Here is a 17,775-nt window from a genome sequence, read left to right as displayed (position 1 = left end):
ATATCTGTGAAGTGCAATAAAACAAAGCACAATAAAACAAGGTATGCATGTACATGTATAACATCTTTTATTCGTCTTAAAGAATGAAAATTTAAACCCTGAGTATTTATAAAGCATATTACTAATGTGTATGTCATTAACAGTTTTTCCATTTGCACTGTTTTTTCCCCATTAGAATATTTTTTCTACTCCCCAAATCATGAGCTACTCAGATTTGCAAGTCAGTAACAGACCATCAAGAACAGATATGAATTAATTAAATACAGCTAGCAAATAATTAATTAATTAATTATATCTGCAATGACCTTGTTTCCAAGTAGGATCACATTCTCAGTTTCTGGTTGGATATAAAATTTGGGGAGGATACCATGTGACCCAGGACAGAAGGTAATTAGGCAGCAAGTCATCCTGGCACAGGATTTGCACCAGGTCTAATTTAAAGGAGTTGTTCTCTGAGGGACTCTACCTAGCTAAGTTCTCCAAACAATAGATTTCAAACTGTTATCATCTTGCTTTTACTTAGGTACTCATAAGTGTTTATTACTGGGAAGGAAAAGGCCTTATTGGGCTGTTAACAATGAAGGGTAAAGATGTTTAAAGCTGATAACTCTACTTTCACACGCTAGTAAAATTTTTACTTGCTTCATGGAATATTTATTGAATGCCAACTATTATCAGTTATTGTCCTAGGCACTAGGTCTACAGGAATGTGGAAGACATAAGTCCCTGCCTCACAAATATGAAAATATCTGCACTGGCGTGCTGTGTTGAGTGATGTGAAGTAAATAGTGATGGAAAGTGTTGTAGTTCAGATAACATTTGAGCAGAGACCTGAATACAATGAGATGATCAGCCCGTGTGTATTTGGGAGTAGAGTATTCCAAGTAGAGAAGAGCTTGCAAAGGAAGAGCCTAAGCATCAGAAGGCAGTAAAGCTTTAAAAAGAACAGATAGGGAAATAGCATGATCTGGTTTTGTTTAAAAGCTTGCTGTGACTGCTATATGGAAATTGACTGTGAGAGAATAAGAGGCAATGGAGAATGACCAGGTGTGAGCTTATTACATTGGTCCAGGTGAGAGGTATTGGTGATTTGGTCAAAGGTAGTAAGTAAAAATGGTGTAAGTGACTGGTTCTGGATAGATTTTGCAGATGAAACCACAGGATTTGCTGAAGGATTTACTGTGAGCTGTGAAGAAAGGAGAAATGTAATGGAAGAATCATTTGAGTTTTAGGCCTGAGCAACCAGAAAAATTAAAATTACCTACAATAAGATGGGAAAGACTATAGCAGAAGTAGGTTTAAGAAGAAAGTCACAGCATTCTCTTTTAACATGTCAAGTAGGTGGTTGGATATGTGAGTCTGGAACTCAAGTTAGAGCTTGAGGTAGAAATTTGGAAGTTTTCAGCCTACAGGTGATATTTAAAGCAGTTAGTCTGAATTATGAATTTTCTAAATGTATAAATACTAATGTACGTATGTGTATATATATATGTGTATATATATATATATATATATATATGTATGTATATAGTCCCATTCAGTCATCATCAAACATCTATAAAGTGTTGGCTATAAGCCAGGCACTGGTGGAAGGTTGTGAGAATACAGTAATGTACTAGTCATTCCAAATAAAAATATATAGCATTTGATAATTTTTAGGTCTCTAGTAAATGGAACTTCAAGCATTATAGTAGTCATGGATTATATCACCCAGCTTAGTACTAATATGTTACTTGATTCTTTCATATTATTTTAGTCTTCTTAACTAGATCTTTTAAGCTCTTTGAATACAGGAGCTATATTACTTTTTTTTTTAATATCACACACGATGCCTACCACAATTCTGGGAAGATATTAAGTACCCAAAGAATATTTATTCATTGATTACATGATAATTTTAACTGTTAAGAACAGTAGTATTTTTGTCACTGTGTTATCTTTAGCATGGATTACAGGTGAGTTGTCTAAGTAGAATATTAACAGATTCCTGTTCCCTAACTCTTAACTTTTAAAAATTACAATGGATTGCATTTTATTCACTTCTTAGTAGTGTTACATAGTTTTTATTCGCATGTGCTTGTTATTTCAATTTGCAGCCTGATTCTACTGCAACTGAAAGAGCAGTTGCCAGACTAGCAGTGCACCCTCTTCTGAAGAAAAAAATAGATGTGCTAAAAGGTATGAATTAAATGACTTTTAAGCTGTTTATGGTACATGATTTGAATAAACAGCCATTCATTTATTTACTTTTAGGGTGCTTTTCTCCTTTTGAGGATCTTTTATATTATAAATGTCTCTTTCAAATATTTCCAAATGTGGGAAGCTACCTGAAAATATGGAAGTTATCTGATGTCTGAAAAAATTTTTTATTTTTTCTAAATTCCTATTTCCTAAATTTCTAAAATATATATTCATGATAATATTGAATACAATTGATTTTCTAAATATTGGTATAATTCATATTATTACTTATGATGTTGCCACTTAGTCACATAATTTCTATTTATGTATGTACATTTTGAAATGTATTGAAAGGGGCTTCCCTGGTGGCGCAGTGGTTGAGAGTCCACCTGCCGATGGGCCATGGCCGCTGAACCTGCGCATCTGGAGCCTGTGCTCCGCAACGGGAGAGGCCACAACAGTGAGAGGCCCGCGTACCACGAAAAAAATATATTAAAAGAATTAAATGTTTCTGTCACAGATTAGAAGATACTTATTTTTATGTCTGAAAGCACAATTTATGGTATTTACAATTGTATTAATACATTATTATTACAGAAATTAAAGTTGTCATTTTAGTCTTTTTATTTGTATTTAGTGAAGTTTTTACTGTTCTTCTTAACATCCATACATGAAGGAATAAATTTTCTTTTAATTTTAGATATTTAAAATGGATACCTCTGAGCATTTTGTATATGTTTGGTTTTGTAAAAGTCAATAGATTTTTTTGTAAATTCATACCCATTATATATATGTAATGTAAATTCCAATCATTCTCTTAAGTATTTCCAAATAATTTAAGAAATACTGTACTAAAACAGTAACGTTTTGTATTATTTGTTTCAATGCTGAAACAAGTCATATCCTGTTTCTCTTGCAGCTGCTGTCAAAGCCTTTAAAGATGCAAGACAAAATGTTGTTGAAGTTAAGTCATCAAAGAATGCTTCAGAAGAAAATCATTCCAAGGACACTATGTGTTCAAATGACGATGCCAGTAAGTTACAGCATGAAGGAACTATTATCAGTGAGCAAGAAGAGAAAGAAGCCAAAATATTGGCAAAGAAACCAATAAATAATTCAAAAGAAAAAATAGCCAAGATGGAGCATGGACCCAAAACAGTGGACATTCCAAATTCTCTATCAAAGCCTTCTGAAAAAGATTCTGCAGTACCCTCTGAACCCCAGAAGACACCTACTGACCGCAAAATGAAAACATTTAGTCAAACCAAAAAAGAGAAAGAGTCCAGTAGCTCACTTGGTGTTAACAGTGATGGAGAAGAATTACATGAAGAAGAGAAGGAATATTTTGATGATAGCACAGAAGAAAGGTTTTACCAACAGTCTTCCATGTCTGAGGATAGTGATAGTGGTGATGACTTCTTCATTGGGAAAGTCAAACGGACACGGAAGAAGGAAAGTAGTTGTCATTTTTCAGTTAAGGAACAAAACCCCCCCAAAAAATTGTTGCCTGAAGAAGATATACTTGAAACCCATCAGGATATGAGAAGTGATAAAAACAAGCCACGTACAGAAGCAAGGAAGTTTGAATCAGTGTTTTTCCATTCTTTATCTGGATCTAAAAGCTCTGGAAGGTAAGGGTATTTTTTCATCCTGAAAGAATTATTAGTTCTTAATTTTTCAAAAGATATGAAATAACCACACATCCTAACATTGAGATACTATCTCTCATACATAATTCTAGTTTGTACAATACATCCTGTGTTTAGACTTGGCCCTCTCCAACTTTATGTTGGATAATATATACAAATACACATATGATAATGCTACATTTTTCCAACCTCATCAGAAAATGAGACAATATAGATAAATTTGTCTAATTTAATTGTCTAGCTAATTTAAGTTTATTCCTTTGATTATCAAAGTTTTGAAACTTTGAGTTAGCTTTTGGTGAAAACTTTTGAAAATTTCTTACATATCTCACTTTTTAAACAGAACTTTCTGAAAAGAATGTGTTTTTTTTTTTTCTCTTGTTGACCCAGGGCATAAAACATAAAACTCAATTGTTTTATGTTTTTCTGTTTCAGTAGATAAGGCTGCTTGCCCTAACACTGAGTTTCTCCAGACTGCTTTATATTTGGTGATGCTGTCATCCTTATCCCTTCTGTTAATCACTACTTTTCACAGCTGTTTTGTTATAAATCAATAAGTTTAATTTCATTTGTAATTCTAATCTGGTAGGGGATATCTTCACATTATAGAATAAAAATCATGAATAGCTATTTTCTTCAGTAAACTTTTTCTATAATTTATAGGTCAGGCCTAATTTTTAGTAGAATAGAAAAATGTGATGTTGAAATTTTCCAAAAAAGTCAGAGTATGGAAAAGACACAAACCATCTTTGGAGCCTTGAAAATTATTACATTATTTCATATATCTCCCAACTGTGCCTAAAAAAGCTACAGTTTTTCCCTCACTTGAAAATTAAGCACCACTATCCCTTCCCTCTCCCAAAAAAATGTTAATCTTAGTTATATGTGATTGTTATATGTGACTCATTCCCCCTGTAAGATTTTTGAAATTCTTTGTCTAGATAGTTCTCAAAGGTACAAGGTAACCAAGACAGGATATTTTATGGCCAGAAATCCCTATACAGGTCGTGAGAGGAAAATTCCTACATTTTTCTATAGTAATATTGGGGTCTAACAAACCTTTGATGTAGCTAAAACATGGGGTTTTCGTAATTTTTTTATTCATTTCTGGGGGGGTAAAGGAGTATGATAGTTTTATTTAATGAGTTTTATCAACATTTTTATTATGTTATCTTCTTAAAGTCAGAGGATTTGCTTATCTTTTAAATGTCCTAATGGTGTTTTTCTTCTTTTAGAAATTACAGAGAACAGGCTCCAAGAAGCAAAACCCCAGGTATGTATTAATGACTGCCTGACTTCCATAGGCAGTTGAGCAATGCTTTGCCAAAGAGGAAAGATGAAAAATTCTGGTTGCTTAGTAGCCTGAATCAATTATGTACCCACAGAAATGGAAATAGAGCATCTTATAATTATCAGAATAATTTTTAAATTTAAATTTTTTTTTTTTACCCTCTATGTCCTGCCAATAGGAAATATGTTAGATAAAAGTTATCAGGAAATATTGGGTCTATTTAATTTATCTTGAACTAATCAACATATTCTTTAAGTAAATTGCTATGTAAGTTCCATCTTAGTCAACGCCATGCCATTAAACATTCAGTAATAAGTATGTTACTTCCAGGGTTAAGAGTGAAACCAGATTTTCAGATTAATTTGTAACAAATCAATTTAATATATTTGGGTGGTCTGACTTCTCTACATAATCCCAAACTCTCAAACTGATTTAAAATAATAAAAATTTATTTCTTACATTACAGTCTACTATGAATCAGCACAGGGGCTGTGTTTCACATAGTCATTCAAGGATCAGGCTCCTTCCATCTTTTGCCTCCTTTCTACTCCTGTTCCCAGGTATTCTCCATTTGACCAACAAAAGGGAATAGAGTACATGGAGAATTTTGTAAGAAGTTTTCATGGGCCAGGCCTGAAAGTGTTAAGGATCAGTTCTGCTCACATTTCATTAGCCAGAATTTAGTTACATGACCCCATCCTAGGCAAAAGGGAGCTAAGAAATGCAGTCTAACTATGCGGCTAGGTGGAAAAAGAAAGTGGAATTTCTTGAACACATAACTGTCTGCTGCTGACCATCCTTTTGATCATCAGATGGTAATTTCACTGGTAATTTTCTCTGGTAATTTCTCAACACACAGAGCACACTATGTGCTTCCTTCCTGAGAAAGCTAACCCAAAGTCCCATCCAGTCATTGTATCCAATTGAAAGCCTAGAATCCCTGAGTAATGATGCAGTGCTTTCCATCAGATCTCATGATGTGACTGCTCAAAATTTGGTGACCTGTGCACTAAAAAGACAGACTGCCTGCCCACAACTCAGACCGGATATTTAGTGGCAGAGCAGGAACAAGGTAACCACAATAAAAACTCTGTCAGTTTAGGGAAACATGGGAGGTGTGCAACATGTCTACTACCTGAGCAAAGATTGTGAAGAATCTATGAGGATTTTTCTTATCTACTGTTCTCCATGGTCTCTGACTGTGTTCTTGGGAGGGTCTTTGTTCCGTGGCCACAGCTGAAGTAGACAGTTAGTATGATCTTCTTGGGAGTTGCCCCAAGTGATTAGTAAAAATATATGATCGTGAAGATGGTTTAAAGTCTTAACAGTCAGGTTTTTCCAGCCTAGGTTTGTGATTTCTTTCACAATAAAAATTCCCTCCAAAACTTCCTGGATTTCTGACCTCTTTATTTCCAGTCAGTCCATCAATGAGCTAGCCACCACACCAAAAATTCTTTCCTAGAGCTATTTTTCAAACTTGCCTTATTTATGTTAGTGGGTCGTTCCCCACCCCCTCCCTCCGCCAATCACTGTCCCAATCATTCAGTGTCTGTTGCATTCAGATTCTCAGGTTTGGGTGAGACGGCCATACCTTTACTCTTATCTCTGCTCCAGAGCTAAATCTCTTTGGACCTTTACTGCTTAAAATCTTTCTCAGTGTTATCTCTTACTGTTAGGAGTCCAAAGGCTTTTCTAAACCTTAAGGTCCCAGATATCTGAACCCTCTCTTCCCTTTTGATTCTGCTTGTGAGCTGGCTGGTTCTTTCCTGAACTTTTCTCTTTTTTTGTGTAATACTTTGCCAAAGAGCCATCGGTACACTAATCTTTTTATTCTTTCCAGCCACTTACCCTTGTGCTGCAATTCCATAGGCATGTAGCCTACTTCCCAAGTTTTCACTGGCAACAGTTTTATCTTTTCCTTAACATATACATAGGATGCTCACTTTTCAGCCTCAGGTATCCATTTCCTTACTACCCTCCACTGAACTGCAAAGCCCATGCCAAATTTTTATGTTATTTTAATGGCTGTATTAAAATACTAGGTTTGACAAATACATGGCCTTATATTCACAAATACAGAATAACTAGAAATTTAAGACACTCCCACATTTTCCCAATGAGGAAACCCAAGTAAAACATGTTTTTGTTTTTAGTTTATAAATTTATAATACTTAATTTATTCATTTGTTTGCTCATGCAAATATGCTTTACATAATTATGTAAAATATATATCAGTTTATATATAGTGCCTTATTCAAATGTTAGTTTACATGAAACAGTTTCATTTAACATTTAAATTCATCACTCTTTATCACTAGAGGCATTCTTTGAGTATTATAGATTTCTAGAGCACATGTGATTTGTACAAGTATGGGACATTTTGAATCTGTGTGCAGTGATGTTTTGGAAATGTTATCCCAACTGTACACTTGCTTGTATAACATTATGACATTTGCTTTTTTAAGATCTTTAAAAGGCTTCTGACAATGATGGCTAACTTGCAGTGGAGATATTATACACCCCTAGGACTGATTAATAAATCTGTATTAAATTTTTTGCCTCTCTTTTTCTTTCTGATTCTATAAATATGCATTGATTCAGTCTTTTCAGGCTAGCAAGTCTCCCAGTACTTTGTTCAAAATAATATAATTGAAGTTTCTCATAATAAAAGAGGTTGTAAGGACTAGAATACAAGTTGCAACCCTCATATTTGGTGGATAACTTTATGGTTAAAAAAGAACTTAGTCTTAAATTTGAGCAGATACGGCAGTTTACCTTGCAATCATAACTTTTTGTTCAATAACAAGGGAGTGGAATCAGTTAACAGCCCTTTAAAAAGCTCACCCATCAACACTGTTGGATTCAATATTTTAGTTAAAACATGTGAATTTTCTGGCTACATTGCTCCACACACAGGTGTCATATGATAATGAATCATATTCCTTTAAAAATACAAAATGTCCTTCCTTTTTAAATTTTTTTGCCTTATATTTTGTCTGGACTGAGGTATTCCATTTAAGTAAAACTAAATTTCTTCCTTAAACACTGACTTGAGAAGATAAAATGTATTTGTTTTCTATGCTATTTATGTATAGACTTAGTTTTCATTAATTTTGCTTTCTCCTCCAGATTTTCAGCAAATTGAACCTCAGATCAATAATCAGTTTAATAAGAGTGCACGAAGAGGACCTGAAAATACAAAACAGAAATCACAGCTGCCTCTTCATCCTTCATGGGAAGCAAGCCGGAGGCGAAAAGAACAGCAATCCAAAATTGCTGTGTTTCAGGGGAAAAAAATTACCTTTGAGGATTGATTAGTACTATTTTTTTGTGAACTTCTCTATCGAAAATTTGTTTTTCTTTTTTTAACCTTTTTTTTTTAACCAGCCCATTATTTAAATATGTATTTGAATAAGTCTCTTTGAATGGGTTATAGAAATGAGTTTGGTTTTGTCTTTTTTTTTTTAAGTGTGTTCAAGTTATGTTTAAGCTTCCACAAATAAAGTGCATACTTAAATTAATTTTAAATATGTCAAGACTATTCCCTCTATAAAAGAATATTGAGATATTGGCTGTCCCAGATTTTCTCATTTGTGCTAATCATGAAGTATATTTCACTAGTTTAGCTCTGTTTCTTTACTTTTAAAATAATAATGGAAAAATATGAGGAAATTGTAGCTATCTAAAATAGATGATTTTTGCTGAAAATTGCTCTTAGCAAAACTAAGGTGGTAACTTTTATTATGGGTATACAGATAATAAGTTATATAAGTAAATATTAACTTTTGTTATAGTTTTAATTATTTGTAATTTTTTAGTTTTTAACTGTTTTAAAACAGGTTCCCAGGAAAATTTTGGATTTCTGAATTATGCTTCACTTAGTTGAACAACATTCATGTTTAAATGTAGCAACACAACCAAAAATGCATTTTGTATTTTACTGCATATAAAATTTCTGTCAAATCAAGAATGTGTAATATCTTGACCATGTGTTCTTATTTTTTTTTCAGGCAGGGCTTTATTGGGGTCCCTGCAGCAGCAGGGGGCAGTGAGAACCAACAACAGGTTCCCTTGCTTGCTCTCTCCCATGTGTTCTTATAGAAACAGTTTTTGAGGAATCATAGATTGGAATTTGTAAGAACAAATTCTGAAGGAGATGTGATTGAAGGAGGATTTGTACTGATAGCTGAGCAGAGGTTATGAGATAACTCACTGAAGAAGGGACTGTTTTATACTTCATAGTACTGTTATTTAAAAGGAAAACAGGATTTTAAAAATCCCTTCAAATATTTCACTTTTTGCTGCTCTGAGAAATTAAGGTTCTTGGTTAACTAAGTAACACTAACTAAATTCTGTTTTCTATGCATTGGTGCTGTTAATGACAGAAAAAAACCTTCTGGTTAACAGGAATTCAGAAGCTCTGGAAAGTCATTTTTATCTTTTTCAAGAGCTTAAGAATTTAGATAACTAGAGCAATAGAATTCAAGAGATCATAGAGAAAGAAAATTATTTTTGCTGTATTAAATGCAAAATTTTTTTTTCTCCTTTTTTAAATTTTTATTTTTACATAATTCCAATTATGTCAAATTGAAATTAATTTCAATTGAAATTTTAATTATAAAGAATTACTACAGGAAAAGTTAAAAAATAATGTCTCTATCCCTACCCAGATTTAGCCAAACTGTGAGGTTGAGAGCACTGTCTGTCAGCCCAAGACATCTAACCCCAACTTCAAGGAATTACGGTTTGCCTACAAAGTTAGAAGAAAGAACCCATACAAGACCACTCTCAACTTCTGACACCTGCTGCAGGTTTGGAGATTGCAGGGGAGGGTTCGCCAAATACACTCAGGTTCAAAAATTTGCTTGCAGAACTCACTGAAACCTATTATATTCCCAGTTATAGTTTATTACAGGGAAAGGGTACAGATTATAACCAGCCAAAGGAAGAGGATGCTTAGGGCAAAGTCTGTGAGGGTTCTAAAAGCAAAGTTTCTATTGTCCTCAGGTTGCATTACCATCGTGGCATCAATTTGCACAGAGTATTGGCAATCAGAGAAACTCACTTGAGCTTTAGTGTCCTGAATTTTTATTGTGGCTTCGATATGAAGACGTGATCAGTTGACTGCCAGCGTGATTGTTGCAGATGGATTAAGAATACCGAAGTCCCCATCCTAAATTACATGGTAGGTCTTTTTTAGTGCAGCCAGCTCCTGCCCTAAACAAAGACACTTCTATCAGGTATGACATAGAGTGTATCCACGAAGCTGAAGCCAAAGGCACTTTCTCTCTTTGGGCAAGGCCAGGTCCTTTACTACACAATATCCTTCACCCAAATTTCCCAAATATTAACATTTTCCTGTATTTACTTTATCCTTGCCTGTCATCCTCCCTTCTCTCCTCTCCTTTTTTCCTTCCTTTTCCCCTTTCTCTTCTTCCTTTTATCTTTCTTCCTTTCTCTCTTGTCTCTTTTCTTCACTTCATCCCTCTCTCCCTCTCTACCTACTCTCTACCTCTCACCCTTTTATCATTTCCATCTTTTTCTCTCTCCCCTTTATATTCTCTCTTTAAAAACAACTCTCTACCTCTCACCCTTTTATCATTTCCATCTTTGTTCTCTCTCCCCTTTATATTCTCTTTAAAAACAAAGTCATTCTCTATTCTTTTGTATTACCACACTCCAATTATCAAATATTCAGATTTTGCCAATTTCCCAGGGTCTTTTTACAGCAACAGAAAGTGCAACATCATGCCTTACATACAGTTGTCACATTACATTCACTTGTCATCTCTCTTTGGTTGAGAACAGTACCTCAGTCAGAGGATTTCATGACATTGACATTTTTCAAAAGTACAGATCTATTTTGCAGTGTCCCTTTATTTGGGTTTGTCTAATATTTCCATTATCAAATTCAAGCTCTGCACTTTTGGCAGGAGTGTTAGAGAAGGAATGTTGTATTTGTCCTAGTGCATCATATCTGGAGTTAGGTGACGATGTTGATATGGCTGGCCCACTACTGGTAGTATTAACTTTGCTTACTTGTTTCAAGTGGTATCTATAAGGTTTCTCCACTGCAAAGTTACTGTTTTTCTGTTTATAATTAATAATTATCTTGTGAGGAGATACTTTGAGACTATGTTTAATTCTGTCCTGAAACTTTCATGCACTAGTTTTAACATTCATTCATAATTCTCACCTGAAACAACTATTGCTATAGTAACTGTAAATGATGATTTTTTTTTATTTCATCTTTTTTCTACACTTTTTAGATGGCTTTTTAGAATAAGGAAGAGTCTTCCATTTTCTCCTGTTTATTGAGTTTTTAAATGTATTTCAGTATTATCTCATGGAGACCTCTTTTTTCTACTTTTCTATTTATTTTTTATTAATAAGGTATCTTTTATTACTTCATTTTATCTATTATTGGCTTATGAAGTTTACTGTAGTGTACATGTTTAATTTATCACAGTGTGACCTCGGGTAGTATTTATACCACTTTACATATGGTCCAAGTACCTTACTACAGTACACTTCAGTTTTTCCCCCCAGCTTTTGTGCTATTGTTTATATACTTTTTGCTTCTACATTTAACCGTATAGTACATTGTTATTGATTTTGCTGTAATATTCCACTTGTCTTTGTATCATGTCCATGTTTTTCTCTGCTTCCTGGAACATACAGAACATTCATAGCTGTTTTAATGATCTTGTCTGGAGCAGTTCCCAACTTGGGACAGTTTTTACCCACAAAGTATATTTGGCAATGTCTAGAGATATTTTCAATGTCACAGCTGGGGAGAAGGATGTTGCATCTAGTGGATATAGGACAGAGATGCTGCTCAATATTCTACAATATATACAACAAAGAATTCTCGTGCCCAGAATTTCAGTAGTACTAAGGTTGTGAAATCTTGGTCTAGGACTCATTTGGCACCACTACTGAGGCATTACAATTCTAAGAACTCTGCCTAATTCTTTGTTAGGAAATTTTTCTGTTGTGTCTGGTGAGAACACAAACTGTACCTGGACCTGTGTTAGCTCCTAGGATGTTTCCACTAACTCTTTTCTAGTGACTTTTTCCCCCTGGCCTTGTTAGATTCTTTATATACATTGCACAGATCAGTATAATACAGTTAACTTGAGGGGACCATTGTACAGAGCACTTTTACCTCTTCTGTGCATCTCCTTCTCTATTTTTTTTTTTTTTTTTTTTTGTGGTACATGGGCCTCTCACTGCCGTGGCCTCTCCCGTTGCAGAACACAGGCTCCGGACGCGCAGCCTCAGCGGCCATGGCTCACGGGCCCAGCTGCTCTGCGGCATGTGGGATCTTCCCGGACCAGGGCACGAACCCGCGTCCCCTGCATTGGCAGGCGGACTCTCAACCACTGCGCCACCATGGAAGCCCTCCCCTCTATTATTTTACCTCACAAATTCTAGTCACATTAACCTATCTAAACTTTGAACTGTCTCTTCAGAAAGGCCATTGGGCTATTTTGGATTTCCTTCCCCCTGCACTGTAATTTGGAAACTCCTCAAACAGTGAACTGGTGTACTTATAGCACTCAACTCATTTGAGTTCTTTCTCTCAGGTATTAATATCCTGTACTGCTTTTTGTCCATTGTCTGAAACCTTTGTTTCATCCACTTTGTCCAGTTTTCTAGTTGTTTAATATAGAAGAACAAATCTAATCCCTGTTATCTTATAGTGATGGGAAATACAAGTTCTTTATTTTCATGCTCAAATTATCCTTAATTTGGTTAGTGGAAGCCCCCTCAAGCTGTCTCCTCTGTCCTTTTGGCATGTAAATCCTTTCTGTAATAGTGAGGAAGGTGGTTTCTTACTTTCCACAATATATTTACTTATTTTCTCAACCCCAGAGTACGCAGAAGTTACCTTCAGAGTTGCTGACTGATGCCTTTGCAAAATACAAGTCTACTAACCAAACTTTAATTTATGTTTAGAGTTCTTTTTTCTTTAGCCTGAGGGCATATGGTCTCAAAACTAAGTTTGCAAGTTACCTGGGATAATGTCAGCAAAAATGGCTGAGTAAGAACATCCAGAAATTCTTTTTCTCCATTAAAAACAATGAGAAAACTGTCCATATTGTCAGAATCAGTGTTTTCAGAACTGTGGAATTAACCAAAAGTTTACAGCAATCCAGGGAATGTTATTTATTAAAAATGGCTGAATCTTGGTAAGAACAGTATCTTTGTGACATGCTAACTTGTCCTATTTTCATCCCCCACTCCCCAAATCCATGGTGTCTTGAAAATCAACAACCCACAGTAATGATGAAAACCTGCAGCCTGGCAGACACTGGAGGGGCCAGAACAGGGTTGGAGCTTATTCAAAGACACATTCCCCGAGAATTATCACTATTTGGCCAGTATGGTAGTTCACTGGAAGACCCCATGGCAATTCTGTCTTTATCTAACTTGACTAAGAGCTTTCCCAGTGTGAAAAGCATTTTTCCTCAGATCACTTTTGGAAATCAATTAGAGGCAATTGTTAACATCACAGCTGCCTGAGGCAGTGAATAACAGTTGGGGAAAACAAGAAGTTAATCAAATTAAAAGGAAATCTGGAAAATTCAGTATCTTTAGGGAATTTGATAAGTTTTGACAAATTTCCTGGAATTAAGGAAAAGTCACATGAATGACAGGGCTATGTGCATGTTCAGGAAAGTGCCGAGAAGGCCCTAAACTCTCACTTCTGGTTGACTTTGGGGGCTCTGCATAAGCAGGAAGTGAAGGCTGATGTGGAATTGTCAACTTCCTGGCCAAGTGTTGAAGCTGTACCCCAACACACATACAGACTCTCAGCAAAATGAGAGAAGTATCAATTGCAAGCATTAAGGAAATCTTTGTCCAGTTATTAGTGTACCACTAAGCTAATGAAGCAGAGACTTTAGTAGCCATATACAGCAAAGAATACAGACTTCACAAAAATAGTTCAAAAAAGTCACTAGACAACAACAAAAAATAGCAACAACAACAAGCCCTGAGGAGAAGAGAATATCTGATTTTGGAGTTGCAACATTATATTATTTAAAATGTCTAGTTTTCAACAGAATGTTGTAAGACATACACAGAAATAAATTGTGGCTCATATACAGGGTGGGGAAGCAATCAATAGAAACTGTCCCAAGCAGGTCCAAAGTTTGGATATATTTGACAAAAACTTTAAATAAGCTATTTTAAATGTGTTCAAAGAACAAAAGGAAGCCATATCTAAAAAACTAAGAGAAAGTTTGAGAACAGTGTCTCATCAAATCGAGAATATCAGTAATGAGATAAAAATTATAAAGAAGAAAGAAAAAGAAGTTTAGGAGTTGAAAAGTACATTACTGTGAAACAAAACTTTCAACAGATGGGTTCAACAGTACATTTGAGCAGACAGAAGAAAGATTGGGTAAACCTAACAATTGATCAATTGAGATTATCCAGTTAGAGGGAAAAAAAATAACGAAAATTTCAAAGACTTGTGGGGATACCATCAAATGTACCAACATAGGCATAATGGGAGTCTCATATGACCCCATATTTCCAATCATAGCTGTATACCTGCAAGACAATTGAAAACTTGTTAAAAAAAACCTGAATATGAATTTCATAGGAGCATTATTCATAATAGGTAAAAAGAAGAAAGAACCCAAATATCCATCAACTGATGACTAGATAAATAAAAGTGGTATGTACATGCAATGGAATATTATTCAGCCATAAAAAGGAATGAAGTATTGATACATATTGTGATATGGATGAACTTTGAAAACATCATGCTAAGAAAGAAGCCAAACACAAAACAGGGTTCCATTTATATGAAATGTCTAGAATATGTAAATCCATTGAGATCAAAAGCAGGTTAGTGATTGCTGAGGGCTGGGGGAAGGAGGAATAGTGAATGACTGCTAATGGCTGTGGCATTTCTTTTAGGATTGAATGTGTTCTGGAATTGGATTGTAGTTTGGTTGCACAACTTTGTGAATACAAAAATCCACTGAATTGTGCACTTCATGAGGATGCACATTATTGTATGTGAATTGTATCTCAGTTTTTTAAATAATAATAATAAAAAGTTACTGGATTAGTGTTTCTTTTTTTTTCCCCTCTCCTTCCATATAGTACTTCATTTGAAATGCATTTTAATTCATATGTTTATGATGATATTTAATTTGAAGCATTTTTTTCTCCATCCTTGGTAATTTGATTTATTTTTTCTTTATGTATGTGAAACGTTAACATTGTTCCATATGTTAGAGCAGCACAAAACAGTATACTCAGAGAAGTGGCAACTCTGCCCTTCCAATTGTTTCTTTCCTTTCCACCCCAATCCCACCCACCCCATGTAGATAGTCAATCTCATTTGTCCTTGGTGTATTCTTCCTGTGTTGCTATTTGCACAGATTAACAAACATGTATATATTCTTATTTCCCCTTCTTTCTTACATAAAAATTGACATTTCCTAGATACTTTTATGATCTTTGCTTTCTTCATTTAAAAATGTATTCTGAAAATCACTACAAATCTGTCAAGAGAGATCTTTCTTGTTTAAAACGAATGAATATAACAAAACAGAAATAGATACAGATAAAGAGAACAAACTAGTACTTACCAGAAGGGAGAGGCTTGAGGGGAGGGAATTAAGAGGTACAAACTACTAGGTATAAAAAAGTTATAGGATGTAATATACAGCATAAGGAATATAGCCAATTTTATAACTTTATATGGAGTATAATCTATAAAAATATCAATTCACTATGTTGTACACCTGAAACTAATGTTGTAAGTCAACTGTGCTTCAATTAAAAACAAAAAAAATGTGTGAGAGGGACTGCACCCGCTATTGCTGGCTTCGAAGATAGAGAAAAAGGATCACAAGCCAAGGAATGCAGGTGGCCTCTAGAAGCCTTCAGTTTACATCCAGTAAGAAAATAGGTATCTCAAGCCTACCCCTTCAAGAAACTGAATTCTGCCAACAACCTGAACAACCCACAAAAAGGATCCTCCCAGAGAGCCTCTAGAGAGGAGCACAGCCCTGCTGACACCCCGATTTTAGCCCAGTGAGACCCGTGTCAGAACTACATGGGTCTAAACTATTAGATAATAAATTTTTGTTGTTTAAGCCATTACAGAATATAAATAAATAAAAAATGACATTGTACCTCATTGCATAGGTCTATCAATTTATTCAACCACTCATCTATGTAGGAGCCTATAGATTATTTTTCATATTTTACAGCTACAAACAGTGTTTCAAACAAAATATGAACCAGCGGTATGTATTTTCATATTGTTGGAGGTATGCCTTTGGGGTCAGTTCCTAGAGGTAACACTGTTATGTCAGAAGGTAAATATGTGTAGTTAAAAATTGCCAGATTTTTTTTCCATCTGCATTCCCTTCCAATTTTTAATTGCATTAATTTAACTTCATTGGAACGTACAACATGTAACATTGAACATTATTATATAACATTATTCTACCCTTATCCCCACCTTAGTTTTAGCCTTAGATTTGCAGTTAAGTATATTAAAGCTAAATTGCTGAAGTTTTCTCAGTTATGTTTTGTTTGGATGAAGTTCATTTTCTAGTACATTCCTCAAAAAAGGACTCATGGAAGGAATTATTTGAGCTCTTGATATTTAAATATTTTTTCTGTAGTTTTCATATTTTAAAATTTTTTCTGTGGTTTTCATACTTAAACATTATGACTGGATCTTGGTATTGTGGCTTTCTGAACAGAGATCCTGCCCCTCTTCCTTGTGGCAGCTAAACTTTCATTGCATCCGTGGTGAATCTTGTTTGAGAGAGTTTCTTGCTCCTTCCCAAGTTAGGAGATCTAGGTGAAGGATAGCTTCTTGACCTTTCCCAGGGATACAGAGTTGTTTTTGTTTTTTGTTTTCCCTTTTACACTTCCAAGCCACAGTGAGTCTTTATACCTGTGTCCTGGCTAATTGTTTGATGACCTTACCCTGGCTTAAGGCTTTTTTCTTAGTAGGGAAGAAGGATCCCAGTGAGTATTTGTGTCCTTCCTGTAACAGTAACCTCCTCTTTCAGGCCTGCACCATCAAGGAAAGTTTTCTCTTATCTTTGTTCTGTCCGCCATCTTTCACCTGAGTGCCCAGTGTAGGCCCATGGAACTCCCATACCATTTTGAGTACTTGACATCCCTAAATAATTCTACTATATTTTCCTCTAGTACTTGTATAGGTTTATGTTTACCTTTAGGCCTTAATCTTTCTGGAATTTACCCCAGTTGGCAAACTGCTTAATCAAACCAGTTAGTTACAATGAATCTGCATTTCTCAGCCTCTCCTGAAGTTAGGTCAGGATCATGTGACAAGAATTACTTATTGGAATATGGGTGAAAATTATGTAAACCACTTCCAGGTCTGGCCCATGAAATCCTCTTCTCTCCTCCACCATTCTTTTGTCCCTCAGCTGGGTGTCAATTCCCAGGGAGACAGTAGCGGACCCTGTTTTCAAGATGAAGAAAGAACCATCAATGTGGGAACGTCAATAACTGTGAAAACCATAGTTATCCACCTTTTCCTCCACTTAAGCCGACTGGACTTAAGTTATCAAACAAGCATCTATTGTGTAAAACCACTGAGAATTTGGGCTTTTTGTTTGTTGATAGTACAAGGTATTA

General features: G+C 35.1%; 1 protein-coding gene across 3 annotated transcripts in view; it reads left to right on the top strand.

Annotated features, from left to right (window-relative positions):
- SRFBP1 (serum response factor binding protein 1) overlaps window positions 1-17,775 on the top strand; it is a 94,121-nt gene that overhangs the window by 43,705 nt on the left and 32,641 nt on the right. For 2 of the 3 annotated variants that reach the window (XM_060008963.1, XM_060008960.1), the window contains exons 5-8: window positions 2,097-2,178; window positions 3,101-3,812; window positions 5,066-5,103; window positions 8,251-10,306. In XM_060008963.1, coding sequence (XP_059864946.1) covers window positions 2,097-2,178; window positions 3,101-3,812; window positions 5,066-5,103; window positions 8,251-8,435 — 1,017 coding nt within the window. In that variant the 3' untranslated portion in view covers window positions 8,436-10,306. The remainder of the gene's footprint in view (window positions 1-2,096; window positions 2,179-3,100; window positions 3,813-5,065; window positions 5,104-8,250; window positions 10,307-17,775) is intronic. The other variant, XM_060008962.1, reaches the window with a different exon arrangement.

The sequence above is a fragment of the Delphinus delphis genome, chromosome 3 (assembly GCF_949987515.2).
Source record: "Delphinus delphis chromosome 3, mDelDel1.2, whole genome shotgun sequence".
In the NCBI taxonomy this organism is placed as follows: domain Eukaryota; kingdom Metazoa; phylum Chordata; class Mammalia; order Artiodactyla; family Delphinidae; genus Delphinus; species Delphinus delphis.
This window is presented reverse-complemented; position numbering and strand designations above follow the sequence as displayed.